This window comes from Panthera leo, chromosome C1, assembly GCF_018350215.1.
Source record: "Panthera leo isolate Ple1 chromosome C1, P.leo_Ple1_pat1.1, whole genome shotgun sequence".
Classification (NCBI taxonomy): Eukaryota; Metazoa; Chordata; class Mammalia; order Carnivora; family Felidae; genus Panthera; species Panthera leo.
Window position 1 is genome coordinate 98,990,220 of NC_056686.1, and position 18,000 is coordinate 99,008,219.

General features: G+C 51.8%; 1 protein-coding gene across 2 annotated transcripts in view; it reads left to right on the forward strand.

Annotated features, from left to right (window-relative positions):
* The window catches only part of ATP1A1 (ATPase Na+/K+ transporting subunit alpha 1), a 29,656-nt gene extending 15,294 nt beyond the window's left edge, over positions 1–14,362 (forward strand). For both annotated transcript variants that reach the window (XM_042953571.1, XM_042953572.1), the window contains exons 7-23: positions 83–200; positions 645–913; positions 1,403–1,601; positions 1,877–1,986; positions 3,864–3,998; positions 4,548–4,740; positions 6,079–6,254; positions 7,270–7,406; positions 8,221–8,371; positions 8,913–9,081; positions 9,203–9,357; positions 9,705–9,828; positions 10,757–10,902; positions 11,021–11,151; positions 11,432–11,533; positions 13,569–13,660; positions 14,088–14,362. In XM_042953571.1, coding sequence (XP_042809505.1) covers positions 83–200; positions 645–913; positions 1,403–1,601; positions 1,877–1,986; positions 3,864–3,998; positions 4,548–4,740; positions 6,079–6,254; positions 7,270–7,406; positions 8,221–8,371; positions 8,913–9,081; positions 9,203–9,357; positions 9,705–9,828; positions 10,757–10,902; positions 11,021–11,151; positions 11,432–11,533; positions 13,569–13,660; positions 14,088–14,116 — 2,436 coding nt within the window. In that variant the 3' untranslated portion in view covers positions 14,117–14,362. The remainder of the gene's footprint in view (positions 1–82; positions 201–644; positions 914–1,402; positions 1,602–1,876; positions 1,987–3,863; positions 3,999–4,547; positions 4,741–6,078; positions 6,255–7,269; positions 7,407–8,220; positions 8,372–8,912; positions 9,082–9,202; positions 9,358–9,704; positions 9,829–10,756; positions 10,903–11,020; positions 11,152–11,431; positions 11,534–13,568; positions 13,661–14,087) is intronic.
* Positions 14,363–18,000: the final 3,638 nt, after the last annotated feature.

Below are 18,000 nucleotides of genomic sequence, written 5' to 3' on the forward strand. Positions count from 1 at the left end.
TTCAGCGGGGCCCGCGCGGCTCGGGCGGGGTGCGTGGGGCGGCCCGGTGTGCGCTCACACAGCCCTCCCGTCTCGCGGGCAGGTGGACAACTCCTCGCTCACTGGCGAATCAGAGCCCCAGACCAGGTCTCCGGACTTCACAAATGAAAACCCCCTGGAGACGAGGAACATCGCCTTCTTTTCAACCAACTGTGTGGAAGGTAGGCCCTTTGGAGGCCCCCGTTCATATCCGCAGCACGGTGTCTGTCTCGGGCATTCGCCACAACGGCAAAAGCCAGAGACGTCGTCTCTCTTCTTGCTTTATTGGCTCCGTGTCTGACCCCTGTGGTCAAGCACAGCAGATGCGGTTCACTCGCTGGCAGGAAGGTTCAGGAAGCCTGTGGGCGGTCTGTCCTGCTCCCCCACCCCCAGCACACATCTCCTGTTGGCCATGCTAGGCTGGCATGGACTTTGGAGCTGTTCTGCTCATGGATAGAAAGCCCTCTGCCGGTCTGTGAAACAGCGTACCCCCCACCAAAGAGCGAGCCCTTAAAAACGTGTGTGGCTTGTGTCTCTCTCTTAACCGTGCCAGGTAACCGCGCAGATTCCGTGACCTCGTTGGTGAAGCGAGGTATATCCAACTCCCCCTCCCTCTCTCGTTTAAGGCACCGCACGTGGCATTGTCGTGTACACTGGGGATCGCACGGTGATGGGAAGAATCGCAACACTCGCGTCCGGGCTGGAAGGCGGCCAGACCCCCATCGCTGCCGAAATTGAACATTTTATCCACATCATCACGGGTGTGGCTGTGTTCCTGGGTGTGTCCTTCTTCATTCTTTCTCTGATCCTTGAGTACACCTGGCTCGAGGCCGTCATCTTTCTCATCGGTATCATTGTAGCCAACGTGCCAGAGGGTTTGCTGGCCACTGTCACGGTGAGCAGCTTGGGGAAGGCGACATTCTCTCTTAGACCAGCTTGCATGTGAGACTCCTCCCCTGCCCTCTCCAGAGCGGCTGCCGACCACATGTCTGATCGTACGTGTGTGTGTATAGTTTTTCTTCAGAGCCACATGGTAGGGTTAGACAGCGAGAAGGCCTCGGCATGGTTTTCCGTGGGAGATAGTAGTCCCAAAGCATACGTTTCGGCCTTACCACATGACCCACAACAGTGTAACGAAGAATTTGGGGGTGAGTGGGAGAACTACAGTGTGGTAAATCCTAGTTGTTTTCACTTCATCTATTGCTTTATTGGGGGGAGAGAGAAAGCCCTCTCTGTACGTGGTCCTGTGACAATTCGCGTTTCACAGGATGGCTGGAGAGGTTTAACTTCAGACAAACTTCTTCCGTATTAGGATGTAGCCAGAGTTGGTGTAAGACTCCCTCCTGGTCGAGATTGAAGTCCTCTGCTTCCTCCTGGTGTTTAGGTATGTCTGACCCTCACTGCCAAACGCATGGCGAGGAAAAACTGCTTGGTGAAGAACTTAGAAGCCGTGGAGACCTTGGGGTCTACGTCCACCATCTGCTCGGATAAAACTGGAACTCTCACCCAGAACCGGATGACAGTGGCCCACATGTGGTTCGACAATCAGATCCACGAAGCCGACACGACAGAGAATCAGAGCGGTAGGTGCAGGGGGGCTGCCCCACGCTTTGGCCCCACCTGTTCACATGGCTTCTTTTTTTTTTTTTTTTTTTTTTTTTTAAGTGGTTGTTGGTTTTAGTTTTTTTACTGTTAGGTAAGGAGTCGTGGGCATGGGTTTTAGACTTTTCTTGACTTTGCCCAAAAGCCTGATGAGTTCATTACTTGGGAAAGGAGACGTCATCATTTCACCTTTTATGGGACTTGCGTACAAAGTTGAATGCGTGATTTTCCTCTCTTGTTTCCTTGCCTCTGTCAGGTGTGTCATTCGACAAGAGTTCAGCCACCTGGCTCGCTCTGTCCAGGATCGCGGGTCTTTGTAACAGGGCGGTGTTTCAGGCTAACCAGGAAAACCTGCCTATCCTCAAGGTATGCCCAGAAGTTCCTGTTAGCGGTGAGGCTGCTTTGCGGGGGTGTAGATACCACCCGAGACCTCCCCCGAGAGTGTTCTCCTTAATAGCGCGTGACCTTTGTGTTCCGTAACGCAACCGTTCCTCGTGCGACACTCGGAATGGCCCGTGTGATGCTTTGCTGTGTGTAGCTTGTATTGCCTGTGGATCCGGAATTCCCTTGGTTACCCCGTGGTTCAGAGAGGTTAGAGAAGAGGGACTTAGGGTCAAAACCGACCAGAGGTGGGAGGCAGTCTTCACTGTGAAAAAACGAACAAAATCCACTCTTCCTCTACAGTGTCACCTAACCTAGCAGGGAGGGAGGGGCTGCTTCTGTGACTGGATGATTGCATTTGCATATCGGGATACACTAGATTCCAATAAATCCCTTAAGCCGTGTGTTTTCTTAAAATAGCTCAGCTCTTTCTCTTATCTTATTTGTTCTTCGCTTGCTTACTGATGATGCAGAACTAAGCTCAGCCTCATGGAATCCATGGGAATTGGGAAATGGCTGTGATTTCACTGTGCTGCCCAGTGGAGACACAGCCTCAGAAAGGTCACGAGCCGAGCATGGGGTTGGTAGGATGAGGAAGGCATGTGCAAGGCCCCCCGGGCTCGCCTGTTTTCAGTGAGGCTGCCTGGGGTGTTTCGGGGGGGGGGGGGGTGAGGGGGAACCAAGCTGTCAAAGAGGATAAAGCTCACTTAGGTGGAACAGAGATGGCTTCCACTGTGAAGATAGGACCCCTTTGTCCTTTAAGGGAGATGTTCTTGGCATTGAATTGATGTCGATTTGGGGAGAGGGGTGTTTCTCCTGGGATAAAACTTGAGATGCCTGCCTCCTGTATTTCCTTGCGTCACAGTGGAAATTTTGTAGGCTTTGAGCTTAGAACTCAACAGGTATCAGACCTCTCCCAGTTTAAAAGTGCCAGAAAAGGGAGCATGGGGTGTATTTCTGAGTATTTCAGGGGTTGCCCCCCACAAAAGGCACGCAGTCCTGTTCAGCTTTACTAACTGGCCTTTATTAAAAATGATCCCACTTATTTCACATTTCCTACCAAACCTGACTACCTTTCTTCTTAAACGAGGCTACACTTGTATGTGCAGTCCTGTACATCCCGAGTTCTAAAGTATTTATATAAAAGTTGGCTACAAGTCCAAATGTTCGTAGTGTGTCAAAGCATACATGTGTCGTAGTATATCACAAGAAAGAAGTATGTGTTACCTCAAGTGTGGTCTTGAACTTAAGATGTTAGCTGATTATAGGACTGTTGGAGCTAATAATAGCTTTCAGTTCACACCATTCAGGCCCAGATAATTTTGCACAGTTGAATTATGTTTAAAGCTCTCTGTTTTGCCCTTGACACAGTTTGCCCCCAGTCCTGGGAACGCACCTAAGGGATTTTCTTTTACATTGGAGGTGCTGTAAATATTTGGATTCTCACTTGGTATTTGCAGATTCATAACCAGAAATATGTGTTTGGGAATAGTGTTGGCTTTGAGACTTTGCAACAGGGGAAGATAAAAAAAAAAAAAGGCTAAAGTAGGTTGGAAGCGTGTGTTATGGTCTTCCCCAGGGTGGGGGACCCCTCGAGGCACCCCTTTTCTACCAGAAGCCGGATATGGGATGACGAAGGAGGGCTGACAGGAGGAGGCAGCTAGGGTGTGTGTCTGAAGGGCTGTGACCGGCGGGGGTTCTGAGCACAGGGAGGTCCGTCCCTGCCAACAGCACTGCTTCTGCCTCGCCCGCCCGGTCCTCCACTTCTGACACGAGCAGAGTACATCCGGGTTACACCGAGTTTTCCGTGGTGCCTGGGTGAAGCGTTTCAGGCTAATTAAGAATGATGTCTGCGTTCACAGCGGGCAGTTGCAGGCGACGCCTCGGAGTCCGCGCTCTTGAAATGCATTGAGCTGTGCTGTGGCTCTGTGAAGGAGATGAGAGACAGATACACCAAAATCGTGGAGATACCCTTCAACTCCACCAACAAGTACCAGGTCACCTGGCGTCGGTGCGGGTGGGCGAGGGGGTGGGCGGGGAGGCACGGGAGCTGGAAGAAGGGCTGTTTGACCTTTCTGAACTGTCACAAGCTTCCACGCTTCCTAAAACCGAACTATTCAAACTTCATGAAAGCTTTTAAGTTTTACCCCAGGCTGCGTATAGAAAGTGCTAATCTATTTGCGTATCATTAGGCTAAATGAAACCTCCCCTAAAATGTTTGGGGCTCTCTGGGATACTTACTAAGGGTTTGGAGGGGGCGGGTGGAGAGGGGGCTGGGTGTCCAAGGATGTGCCCATCGTTGTTGCCACTGTCCCTTCAGGAAAGCTTTAGATACGAACCCGTGCCAGGGATTTCGGGCTGGGTCACTATGCTTGCTTTTTTGGTAGCATTCAAAGCAGGCTACAAGGTGGGAGACCCCAAAAGTTCAGATGTAGGAGGTCTTGGTGGTTTTCATGACCGATACCCAGGAGCAAGTGAGCTGTGCTCCTCATTCGGGCCAACGATGCCCAGCCACCTGGCGTTCACGTCTCCACTATCCTTTATAGCTGTCTATCCATAAGAACCCCAACACGTCTGAGCCCCGGCACCTGCTGGTGATGAAGGGCGCCCCGGAGAGGATCCTGGACCGCTGTAGCTCCATCCTCCTGCACGGCAAGGAGCAGCCCCTAGACGAGGAGCTGAAGGACGCCTTTCAGAACGCCTACCTGGAGCTAGGTGGCCTCGGAGAGCGTGTGCTAGGTAAGTGGGCAGCCGGCGGCACGGCCACCTGTCCGGTCTGCGTCTGCACGTTGTGCTGACCTCCCCGAAGCCTTTCGGGAGGAATCCTCCTCCTCGATCTGCCCCCTCCCCCTTGTTCTGAAAACCGCAAGGGCTGGGCTGGGGAAATGTTTGGTGCATTGGGCCCGTGAGCAGCAAATTCCTGCTGGTTTGCTTCTGATCCGTACTTAGACCTTTGGTCTCATGCTGGTCAGTTCTGTTTGCCCGGGGAAGAAAGATCGGGGAGAAGAGCTTCATTATCAAACTTTTGTTGCCATGACCCTGACCTACAAACTTAATGAAATTAAAATGAATTGCCAGGGCTTCCAGAATAAAACCGTTTACTGACTGGCACAGAATGGTTGTGCGTTTACACCAGAGCTTATGCGTCAGCTCACAAATTAGATTAACGGTAAACTTTTCACCTAGGATGCTGCCTGTCCTTCCTACCACATCAGAGCCGGTGCAGATCAGAAGGACGTTTCACTGATTGTATAATGTAACTGAAACGGTGGCATTTGTGATATTTTGGAGGTGGACAGATGAAAGTTCCTTATGTAATTCTTCCTGTTCTCCTTAGCTTAGTTACTCAGAACTGATTGTCTAGTTCCATACTCTGGTTCATACCTTCTCCTTCATCTAATTTTGAGGTGTCTTTCTTAACATACCCTGGTGCTCAGTAATACTAAAGGAATAGCGAGCAGAGATGTGGGCTCGATTTTTTCTTTTTTTTCCTAAAAAAGGAAGCAGATGAGGCACCTGGGTGGTTCAGTTGATTAAGCGTCCAACTTTGGCTCAGGTCATGATCTCACGGTTTGTGGGTTTGAGCCCCACGTCAACCTCCGTGCTGACAGCTCAAAGCCTGCAGCCTGCTTTGGATTCTATCTCCTTCTCTCTCTGCCCCTCCTCCACTCACGCTCTCTCCCTCTCTCTTTCTCTCTCTCTCTCTCGAAAGTAAATAAACATTAACAAAAAAAATTTTTTTAAAAAGGAAGCAGAGACCAATAATTACATGCTTTGCCAAATCTGAGTACCTGAGCGGGCGGGTCTAGAAGCCTGAAATCCTGGGGCTCACCTGTCTCCTCCACATTGGACAATGCCTCTTCCTTTGAGGCTTGATGATGGATTCTGTCATTCGCATGTTTTGTCTTCCGATGATTCCACATCATTCATAAAGGTTAAATAAAGCCTCATTCTGTTATAAAAAAATAATTCCCACTATATACGGAGCCGGAGGCGGACTGTCTGACTAGCCAGCTGCTGTTGTCCTGTGCCTGTTCGGTCAGTGAGGTCCTCACGGGCTGCCTGCTCTCCTTGCAGGTTTCTGCCACCTTTATCTGCCAGACGAACAGTTTCCTGAAGGCTTCCAGTTTGACACTGATGATGTGAATTTCCCTGTGGAAAACCTCTGCTTCGTGGGGCTCATCTCCATGATCGATCCTCCTCGGGCTGCTGTTCCCGATGCCGTGGGCAAATGCCGAAGTGCTGGAATTAAGGTGGAGCCCAGGGTGCCTCCTTGGCATCAGCTTTTAGTGCCCCGGGGCGCCCTGCTTGGTGCCGCGGGAGCCACACGGCCAGCTTGATTTCTCACCTGGCCGATGAGTGTCTTACCTCCAGCACTTCAGTTATCACCAGAAAGGGCCAAGTTGTTTTAAAATGGTATCATCAGTAGATGGCGGGCGGGTTTAAAAGAAAACACACACACACATTTTGGGGGAAAGAAATGGAAGCGTAGTAATATTTAAAAAGAGCAAACGACTTAGCAAGGTTTTACATTTTGAAATGCTTGGCAGTGCATGGCACGTCTTCTCTGCTTTCAGTCAACCGGTTTTTTAATGGACGGTGTCCTCTGAATCTTCCTAAGCTCCGGAACGTTGTTTGGGTGCACCGACGCGGGGCACGTCGTCTCCCTTGGTGCCAGCTCTCTGATTTGTTTCCACTTTTTCATTCTCGTTAGTGAGACTGCCCCTCAAAGCTTTGGAAAAGTTACTCCCCCACCACTCGGATTGCGTTCTTAAGTATATTTTTCGGAATGTAATCCTTGGGTCAAAAAAGTGCAGTCACCATTTTGAATTCCTTTTACGTACTTACCCTCTCTCCCGAATTGGGCCAGTTTGGGGATTGTTGACCAGCAGTATGTGGCACCTTTGCCTGTAGTGTGATCCGCATCAGGTTTTTATCTTTTTTTTTTTTTTCCTTTCTTTTCATGGCTAGTTTTAGTAAGCTTGAGTTTTTTATGTGACTGTGTAAAGGAGAAGCAGATACCATGTATCCTGTGTGAACATGTACCAAGATCAAATCTGGTTATTGCTCCGAGTTTTCTGTAAACACACGTTTGTGTTTATATTTTTGGTTAGTCACTGTTGTATCAATTTAAGTTTGCATTCTTTCCTTTTGATCTTCCAAGATGAGTAATCCTTAATACTTCCTCGTGCCTGTTTACAGAAGACTCTCTTTGAGGTCATTTCGCTTGGCGGCTGCCTTTGCTAAATTGTCCTGTTTCTTGTTCAGGTGATAATGGTCACTGGAGACCACCCCATCACGGCCAAAGCCATTGCCAAGGGTGTGGGCATCATCTCAGAAGGCAACGAGACCGTGGAAGACATTGCTGCCCGCCTCAACATCCCAGTGAGCCAGGTGAACCCCAGGTGAGGCAGAAAGCTCGAAGCACGGTCTGCCTTGAATGTGCAAATGCTGGAAGTTGGGAGTCATCAGCCTGGGTCTCCGATGGTTTGCTTCCAGGCTTGCTCCTGAATAGGGATTGCCCCTATGGTTCCAGAAGGCAACCTTGTCCTTCCACGGGAGGGTTGCCCTGAGAGTGAGTCCTTTTGGCCAACCCCTAGGTGGTGCTTACAGTTCTAAGCACTTGGCGCAATAATGTATTAAAGTAGCTATTATTCCCACTTGGCAGAGCAGGGAAGCTGAGGCTTCATCCTGAAGTATGCTCTGCGGCCGGGCTTCTGATTCCCCGCTGTTAACCGCAGATCATACCACCTAAACCTAGCAGCAAGTCAGTTTCTAGGGCCACACTCACTTGTCCAAGTAGGTCAAACATGGAGAATTCAGCAATACGGTAAATTAGATGAGAGATAAAGCAGTATTGTTTTGATGTTTCGTTAAAGTTTGGGACCCCTTCACCTACTTCGGGGCTATTAGAGGGTTTGCTCTACCGTCTAGAATTCGATCCTTTTATTTCAGTGCGTCTTCTATGAAGACCAGGAAAGGAAAATGACAGGCAGGCTGCCCCCCAGGTGTCTGTGATCCTTGAATGGAAGGAATAGATAAGAAGATGCTTTGTATCCTGTAGAATACCGCACAGAGAATCGCTTTCACCTGATGGGGAAAATTCCCTCTGGCTTTACGTTGCTTACAAAGTGTTCCGCATCGTAGAACAGCCCCGCTCGGTGACGAGCATCATGTTGGCGAAGCACTGGGTGACCTCTTTACCTATCCCGATCCTAGAGATGCCAAGGCCTGCGTGGTCCACGGAAGCGACCTGAAGGACATGACCTCCGAGCAGCTGGATGACATTCTGAAGTACCACACGGAGATCGTGTTTGCCAGGACCTCTCCTCAGCAGAAGCTTATCATCGTGGAAGGCTGCCAGAGACAGGTTAGCGGGCAGCCGGGGCCGGGCTCTGACCTCCGTGACGGCAGGGCCCGGCTTTTCTCAGACTCACCGTCTGTGTGCCAGTGTATTCCCCAGGCGTGGCTCCAGAGGGAAGGGGAACTTGATAACGGTCTAGCAGTGCCATGCCCTTTACAACACACGTCTTCATTGTGGCCCAGAGTCTGAGCCCCCACACTTGTCTGGAATAGCAGTACAGGCTCCTCCTGTCTACACTGGGGCTGTGAATGGCCAGGAGAGACTCTCATCCCGCGCCTTGAGAAGACCTGTAAAGGAATGGGGTTTTCCAGAGATCTCCCCAAAGTCATGCGTTTGAGGAGCTCTCGTTGGGGCGGGGAGGTGGGGAGGAGGTATTTGTTATCACTCCTCCGTTCTCTTGTTGAGTAGTGGCTGGGTGGCTTCTTGGGCTGAGCCGGTTCTGAGCCCCCAGAGAGTCTCCATAGGAAAGGGACAGTCTGTAGCGCCTCGGGTATTTCTGCCCGGGGACTGTGTGGCTCTTACAGACCCCTCCCCCTTCTTCGGACAGGGGGCTATCGTGGCCGTGACTGGCGATGGTGTGAATGACTCTCCAGCCTTGAAGAAGGCAGACATCGGGGTTGCCATGGGGATCGCTGGCTCTGATGTGTCTAAGCAAGCTGCCGACATGATTCTTCTGGATGACAACTTTGCGTCCATTGTGACTGGAGTCGAAGAAGGTGAGAGCAGTATGTGTAAAGCGTCCCCCAGAAACTCCTCCCGTTGCTGTCAATCTGTAGCCGTTTCCAGCCTGCCCATCTCTTTTGAGCCACACGGTGAAACAAACTCTTGTGTTCCCAGGTCGTCTGATCTTTGATAACTTGAAGAAATCCATTGCCTACACCCTGACCAGTAACATTCCAGAGATCACCCCCTTCCTGATATTTATTATTGCAAACATTCCACTACCACTGGGGACCGTCACCATCCTCTGCATTGACTTGGGCACAGACATGGTGAGTGATTCTCACAGCTCAGGTCCTGTCTCACCCACGGCTGCTTGCCGGCGCCCACGAGGCCGTGGCAGCTCGCTGTAGTGACACCGGTGTGCGTCACGGCCTCCGGGAAGCCGTGTTCTCACTCCTTCTCCGAGGCAACTGTCAACGCCTGTTTGTCAGAGAGCAACGTTATATAAAAGGGAAGAGTCTTTTTCTTTTTTTTGATGGGACTGGTAATAACATCTCATGGTACAAAGAACGGTTTTAAAAGGGAGAGGGCAAGGAAGGTTCACGAAGTCAGTTTCCTGGTATCTGACAACGTTTATACTCCTCCCTCCCTCCCCCCACCCCCCCCCCCCCCCCAGGTTCCTGCCATCTCCCTGGCTTACGAGCAAGCTGAGAGCGACATCATGAAGAGACAGCCCAGAAACCCCAAGACGGACAAGCTTGTGAACGAGCGGCTGATCAGCATGGCCTACGGGCAGATCGGTGAGCCACTGTCCCCGGACACCGGCACTGAGCAGGGAGCGTCTGTAGTGGTGGGGGCGGCCTAGGGGCTTGCTGTGGGGGACTTCAGATCTAGCAAGAGCCAGGACACAGTGTGAGACTCAGGGGAACTTTTTGTACAAAATCCTCTTGAGTGAGAAGAAATCTTCTGCTGTCTGCCCAGTTACTTCTTAGTGGAAACCGTAGTTCTTCAGCCTGGGCTCAGCGGTCCCTCAGCTTGCCAGGCACAGGTCATTCAGAGGCAGTCGTTCCCGGGGGTACGTAGTACTGGCCACGGATTTGGATAGAGAGTTAGGCTTTGACGAAGTTGCATGAGCTTGAAAGTTTGGCTGGCTGGTCACCACCACATGGTGACCCCGCACCGGGCTTGATCTCTGCTCCACCGGTGGAGCTAACAGGTGGTCTCAGAGACCTCATTTTAAGGAGGTCCAGAGCATAGGAGGAGACGTGCCCCGGGGAATTCAGGGCAGTGTGGCGAGACCAGATGCCAGGGGAGAAGCGAAGGGCCCTGAAAAGGAAGGAGGGGGGGAGGATTGGGTCAGAAAGTGCCCCGTTCACTATTTCAAATATGGGAAAAGGAGATGGGGAAAAAAGTCTCCGTGTAGCAGAGATTAAAACATAGGGAAGGAAGCATTTTCCCCTGAAAGGCCGTGCCCTGGTAGAGGCAGATGATGAAGTCAGAGCCGGGGGCGGGGGGCACATGTCTCCGAGTGAGACCTGTGTGTCGTCTTCTAAAGCTCTGAAGAGTGACTCAAAAAGAGAAGAGGGCGCTGGGTGAGGGACGTGTTCCTGTGGTCCTCCACACTCCCTGTCATCTGTCAACTGGTGACCAAGACCGCCCTGAAGGCAGTCAGGTGAAGTGCGTGCAGATGCCCCAGACCAGGTTAAAGGCGTTTTTCCGCACTTGCAGGGATGATCCAGGCGCTGGGAGGCTTCTTCACTTACTTTGTGATCCTGGCTGAGAACGGCTTCCTCCCGACCCACCTGCTGGGGCTCCGCGTGGACTGGGATGACCGCTGGATCAACGACGTAGAGGACAGCTACGGGCAGCAGTGGGTGAGCACGGGTCTGGCCAGTGGGAGGACCCTCCAGCCCCCGAGGGGGATGGTGGCCACCCAGCCACCGGCCGTGCGGGCCGCGGGCCAAGCTTACCTGGCTGCCTTCCGTGTCCCAGACGTACGAACAGAGGAAAATCGTGGAGTTCACTTGCCACACGGCCTTCTTCGTCAGCATCGTGGTGGTGCAGTGGGCTGACCTGGTCATCTGTAAGACCCGGAGGAACTCCGTCTTCCAGCAGGGGATGAAGTGAGTAGGGAACGCTCAGGGCCCTCACCCAAAGGGTCTGGGGATTTCTCAACTCCGTGCAAAACCCCGGCACCTGACACATGGCAGTTTCTGGAATCTCACTTTTGGAGCAGATTTAGGAAGCAAATTGTGATTTTCTTTTTTTTTTTTTTCATCTGCCCTCACGTTCCTGAGTATAGCTCCTACACAGAGACCTCGATCTGCCCTTTGACGCATGGATGGCTTTCGAAGATAAACTTCTGTTTGTGTCCTTAAGCTTTCTCTCCCCTTGATTCTTTAGGAACAAGATCTTAATATTCGGCCTCTTTGAAGAGACGGCCCTTGCTGCCTTCCTTTCCTACTGCCCTGGAATGGGCGTGGCCCTGAGGATGTACCCCCTCAAGTAAGTCGCTCCTCTTCCACCTCCACAAAGTGCGAGATAGACGTGGAGCGTTTCCTCTCGTGACGTGTGCCAGTAGCTACTATTGTTAGGAATTGGGGGTGGCGCGTACAGAATTCCTCTGGACTGGAAATTAGGAAGGACTGGCCAGTGCTCAGGCTTTGGCTAAACGGGCTCTGGTACCACGGTACCAGATTGCTCACCGGCCAACCGCGTGAGTGCTTGCGTGCCCCATGGCGCCAGTCCAGTTGTCATTAGAGGTGGACCAGATGTACCCTGGAGTTTGGGGATCAGGTTCAGATCTTGATTTGCTTTCCCTAGCCCCTGTGTGTTCCCACCACAGGCCCCAGCCGTTGTGGGCCTCTGAATCCTCTGCCTTCCCAGGAAGGAGGTGGGAGAAGCGGGCTTGAAGTGGATCACGGGGAGAGGGGACCAAAGAAAGCTGACCGCTGGTCTTTGCTCAGAACCAAACTGGCCTCTTTAAAACACAGTGAAGGACTGTGTGGTAAACACCCGTATGTGAAAAATTCTGGTACTTTTAGAAACAGAGGGTGTTGGGTGGGGTCTACTCACTGGTTGAGGTTAAGCGACTGCATTTGATGAAAAGATGCTAAGGCACAGAATGTGGCCCCTGTACAACACGAGCTTTTGATGTCGAAGTCTCCCCAGCCTCGCTCAGACCCATCCCACCTGGCTTATAGCCGACACTTCCTTCCATTGACCCCAGCCAAGCCCCATGGGCCTCACTGACATCTTGTCACTGCAGACATCCTCGGTACAAGGCTGGCCTGGCGTCTAGGGTCTGTCTCACTAGCGTCTAAGCGGTCTTTCTAGCCTTCTCTTGTAGCCATTCTTGTAGCCATGCAAGTTTCTGTAGGTGAGTTCAATACTCTCTTCCCCTGCACATGTACTTGGTCAGGATATTCCCCGCCCCCCCTCCACCCCATCAGTCTGGGTAATCCTTCAGGGCTGATTGCCCTGGAGCTCACCCCCCTCAGACATGTGCAGGTACACCCCTTCTTTGGTATTACTGGTCACGTCTACTCCTCCCTAGATTGTAATCTTTAAGGCACGGGCTATCTTGTTTGACTTCGCGTCCCCAGCACCCTGCACAGAGCTGGTGTACAACAGGGGCAGGCCTTGTCCGAGGGGAATTCTGTCTGCTTGAGCCCACTGTTTGTCAAGAGGAGGCCAGGAGAACCACCGAGCTCTCTCAAAGCCTGGAGAGTCACACTGAAATAGAGTAGGGTCTCAGGATCTCCTTTGCTGTGCCTAGAGAGTTTGTTCCCAACAGGTTCTACCCAATTAGGAAGGTGATTCAGTTACTCTGGGCGACCAAGCCAAAGGAGATCATCTCTTAGCTGTGGAGGAAGACCTCTAGCGCCAGGAAGAAGAGATTGCCAGGCTTCTGCCCTGGGAACGCCTTCCTCTGTTGACTGCAGGAGTTGGTAGTCAGGAAAGCATGGCCCTTGACAGGGCTGTCCAGGGTGCCTGTCTCCAGGCTGGGGATGTGGCAGCAGCTGCTGGGCTCCCAAAGCTCTGTTCTCTATTAGGGCTCAGCTTTTTTCATTCCCTGGCGCTGGGATTCAGCACCCAGCTGACTGAATTCAAGGGATGGATACATGGTTCTGATCTACTCTGGCAGTACTTTATCTTCAAATGCCAGGACGTTAGATATAATATATATACCACACTCAAGTTCCTCAAACACTTTAGAAAGGGGAAGAAAGTAAATGCCCATTTGCTGGGGGGGATGGTCAACAGAAAATCTCAACTCACCCTATAAACCAAATTTGTAAAAGGGGATTCCTTCATAAAGTCTGCAGTCTGGTTTCCTCAGCCTCTCCAGGCCCTGGGCACAGGGAGCAGCATTCTGTTCTTAAGACCTTTCTGTGTGTTCTGTGCTAATGGCTCAATAGTTAACCATGATTGTACTTGGCTCCTCCTTCCAGGCTATTCCACTGTCCTGGGTGATATGTGGTTTCTCTTTTCTTTGACTTGTGTTCATGTATAAATTAGTACCTGATTCTATTTCCAGACCTACCTGGTGGTTCTGTGCCTTCCCCTACTCTCTTCTCATCTTCGTGTACGACGAAGTCCGAAAACTCATCATCAGGCGACGCCCTGGCGGTAATTTCATCTTACCTTCAGCAGGGTTGTGGGAGAGGCGGTATTTCTGTGTCTTTTATTTCCTCTGAAGTGTCTGGGCTCGGCCCAGGCCATTGGACCAGCCAGCTGCAAACTGCCCAACGCTACAGTCCCATCCTCACGATCTCCATTGAGGTTTCAGAACCGATCGTATTTTAGACTACAAACCAAATACGATCCAGTGGAAAGTTGGGCAGAAACCTAAACCATCTTCCCAATTAACATGTTCTTTTTAAAAACAAAGAAAGAGAGTTGAGGTCTAATGCCGAATTTGAGTGACCCCCCACCCCCCCATCCCCCGACCCTGGGCTTCGTCACCCACCCCCAGGTCACTCCTCAACACTTTCTCCCACTGTGCCCTAGAGCCAGGACTTACTCCAAGTGTCTTGTCTCTCTTTGCTGCCTATAGGCTGGGTAGAGAAGGAAACCTACTACTAGGCCCCCCCGTGTCCTGCACGCCGTGGAGCATCCTACCACGCACCTGCACCCACCCCCCACGCCCTCTTTGTGTACTTCAGTCTTGGAATTCGGAACTCTACCCTGGTAGGAAAGCACCGAAGCATGTGGGGGAAGCGAGACGTCCCGGAATGAAGCATGTAGCTATACAGGGGGGGAGGGGGGAGGGCTGCCTGACAAACACCGTCTATGGGAATGACAGCGGGGAAGGTTTTTATGTGCCTTTTTGTTTTTGTAAAAAGGAAAACTTGGAAAGACTGAAAGAATACATTTTATATCTGGATTTTTACAAATAAAGATGGCTATTATAACGGAATCGATCGTGTGCCCTCATCACCTTCGTGGCCCTGACGTCAGAGTGTGGTTCTCTGCGCGCATCCCTGTACTGGCTGCTTCAACAGCCTGGAACTTGTTGGCACGGCAAACCCAGACCCCCCTGAACCAAAGCTAACCAGTCCTCTGGTTGTATAAAAGCTCTCTAGGCGATTCTGAGTCCCATTCAAGTTTGAGAACCGCTGTTGAGGGGGAACTTTGTGCCCTGGCTCTTTTGTTCTGAGTAGATACATTTGTGGACCTACCTCAGGGTGAGTGGTGTGGCTGCAACTCCAGCTGTCTCACATCTGCTCCTTGACGGAGGCACATGTCCTGTGAAGGATTCAGTGCCTTAGTACCATACCCTCTTGTCAAGCTGGCACAGCCCCCGGGTCCCCACCACAGCAGCCTCAAGCGTCTCTAGACCAAGGTCTGAGAAGCAGGCCTACACGGTCTCGTGGCCCGTGTATCACAAAGTGCTTCCCTATCACATAGCTCGTTCCTAATGTAGCATCAGCTCCATTGCAGAAAGAGCTTAGGTGCCAGAAGGCACTTAAAGAAAAAGGTAAGAGAGCTGTTTACATCAGGGTCAAGTCTGAAAACACCTGTTCTCGAAGAGTGAGTGTAACACCCCTCCCTTCCCCCAAGCCCTCGGTCTCAGGGCTCAGCACTCCGGTGTGCCTGCTGTCACCTAGCCATGCTCCGAGGCTGTCCCTGCTTCAAGCAGATACAATAGAGTCCTTACTTCTGGCACCCGAGTACGTCGACAGGCAGGCAGAGAAGGAGTTCAAGTATTTTTTTTCTCTCCGAAAGCTTAATGCATTGCTCATGCCTCTTGACTGCAGCTCACTTCCAAGCTGTACCGATGGGAGAGGAAGGGAACCAGCGAATTCCCGCATACTGGCTGTCATCGGCTGTCCCCTCTCCAGCTGGAGGAACTGGGAGGGCTGACCTTAGTCTAACCAGCTCTAACCTCCTCTCTTGGGACACTTTCCCCTGGGATGATCTCTGCACTTGTAAGCAAGTCAGTTAATTTTTCGCTTTTAGAGACAGAGTGGGGCAGGGTGGTGGAGGGAGAGAGAGAAGCTCCAAATTCAGCGTGGAGCCCGACGCAGACCTCAATCCCGCCACCCTGGAATCGTGACCTGAGCCGAAATCAAGTCGATACTCCACTGAGCCCATCAGATGCCCCAGCAAATCATCTTTCAAAACAGCCATCTGCTCGCCCAACATGGAAACTAGGATGAAGCCAACATAGAAAGTCCTCAGGATTATGAGTCCAGGAGACTGGTGGTAACTGGCCACTCAAGGACACCTTGCCCTTCACTGCTACAATGGCCCTCATGAGCACCCAACCCCCTCCCCATGCTTCAACCAGCACAGCCCTGTCAGATTTGCTGTCCCCACCCCTACTGCCCCTGTGTCTGGTCTCTGGCACCCCTGGAGGGTTGACCAGTGAACCCAACATCACTACAACGAAGGTCATGGGTATTCCCAAAGAGCTCGAAGCAGCCTGACACGGCAGAGTCAGGGTCAGGGGGTGACCCCAGGTAGATTCCAGGCCAGGCTTCTCACCGCTCTAAGCGGCCCTCGCCTTCGAAACACCTGGAGGAAGGGTGGGGCAGGACAAGGGGAGTCTCCGAACCTCCCACCCCCTTCCCACCAGAACATTTCTACCTTCTGACAATCACTGAATAACCAGTTTTACAGCCAAAAGTTTGCTCCAGAGGAAGCAGCTAAGTGACGGAAAAAACTGGTACCAGAACCAGGCCTCCTGATGGGTCAGATGTTCTCAAGCTTTCTAAAAGACTAGACGCCTGGGCTCATTTCTACTTTGCACTCCAATTCTCACTTTAGCCCTCTCGGTAGTAGCTAAGTATGGCTCCAGAACAGGGACAGAAACAGCTGAGGGATGCTGACCCCAGAGACGGTGCACCCCCACAAATCTGCAACACAGCCATCCTGGCCAGCCTCCTCCCTCTACTTGCTCACCTAATCATCCCTCCGCCGCCTCCCGGCTCCTGTTAACACCAGTCCACTGATAACTGTCATCTCTGACCTGATTCCCGGTCCTTGGCTTCTACAGCACCTGTGTCTCCATCACCCCCTTGCCCAAACCGGACCCATCATCTCTACCATCATCATGGCTGCCCACTCCTTAGCCTTCTGCCTCCTCCTCACCTGCTCCTTGGCTGTTCGTTTCCTCAGGGGGGGTCCCCATGCCTTTCCCTCTGCCCGCTTCCTATTCTTGTGGGTTTCACAACACAACACCCACAATGCTTTCCTCTCTTCTGAGCCCCCAGACCCGTGAATCGAGTTGTCTACTGGACATCTGTATTTGCCCACAAAGCATAACACGCTAGTCTCAAAATGAACATGGTCTAGGCAATGACATTTATCGCCCCGTTGCCCAAATCAGAAAGCCGGAAGTCATGTGAAGTTTCTGTCTCCCTTACCTTGCTGCGGCCCCTGCCACCATGCAATCGCCACTCAGTTCCAGTGTGGCTGACAACAGGCTTTGGGTCTTTAGCCTAGACAGTCACTTACTGACCATGAGTACAGAATTTTGCCTCTCGGTGCTTCCTTTAGAATCCCAATGACATTTGAGAATTGTTGAAAGCGCGGAGGTTATATGTAAAGAGATTGGCACGGTGGCTGGTCCTCGATAAAACCCTTTCCCTTCTGGCACTGCCCTTCACTTCTGGACACCCGCAAGAGCTCCTGGCCAGTCCCCTGACTCTCAGCCTTCAGTCCAGTGCTTCTCTAAATGTGGTCTCTGGACCAGTATCTCCCGGGGAACTTGATGGCAATGCACCTTCTGATGCGCACCGACTGAATCTGAAACTGGAGGCGGGACACAGCAATCTGCTTCAAAGAGCCTTCCAGGTGATTCTGATGCATGTCAAAATCTGAGAAGCATTGCTCAATCCCACCTTCCAAGCTCTGCGTGGCTGCCTCTCTCACCATCCACGCCTTCACCCTTGACTCCAGCACAGAAACCTATCTCTGCTCAGCCGTTCAGGCTCCCAGGAAGTCCCTTCTGCCTCCCCCCGCCGTCCTACAAGTCCCCTTGGCAAGCCACCCGCGTGGGCCCAACCCGCATTCCCCCGGCTGACTGACTCAACTCTCTGGCTACCATTCAGGCCTCTCCTCCTTGGGAAAGTCTCAGTGGGCCCTCGTGTTTTTACACCTTCTAGCACCTACGCCTATTTATTAGTGTGTTCCCTGATAAACTACGAGTTCCTGAGCACGCAGCCCAGGCCATACCCTCCCCAACATCTGGCACATTGAGTACTCGTTGAATGAATGAATGCTCATTACCAGACCTTTTCCATATTTTTTAACACTTCACCCTCACCCTGCATTTCAGTTTCTTGAGTCAGGGCTGACACTTCACCCAAGGAAAATGTATGCCCAGGTCTGCAGGAGCCTATGAATTTGCCGGTCTCCTAAAACTTTGAGGCTGGAATTTAGAGAGTATTCAGGAGCCATTCATGGAATCAGGATGTGAAGAAGTTTGGTGGGAGACCATGGCAAGTGATGATAGAAGGCAA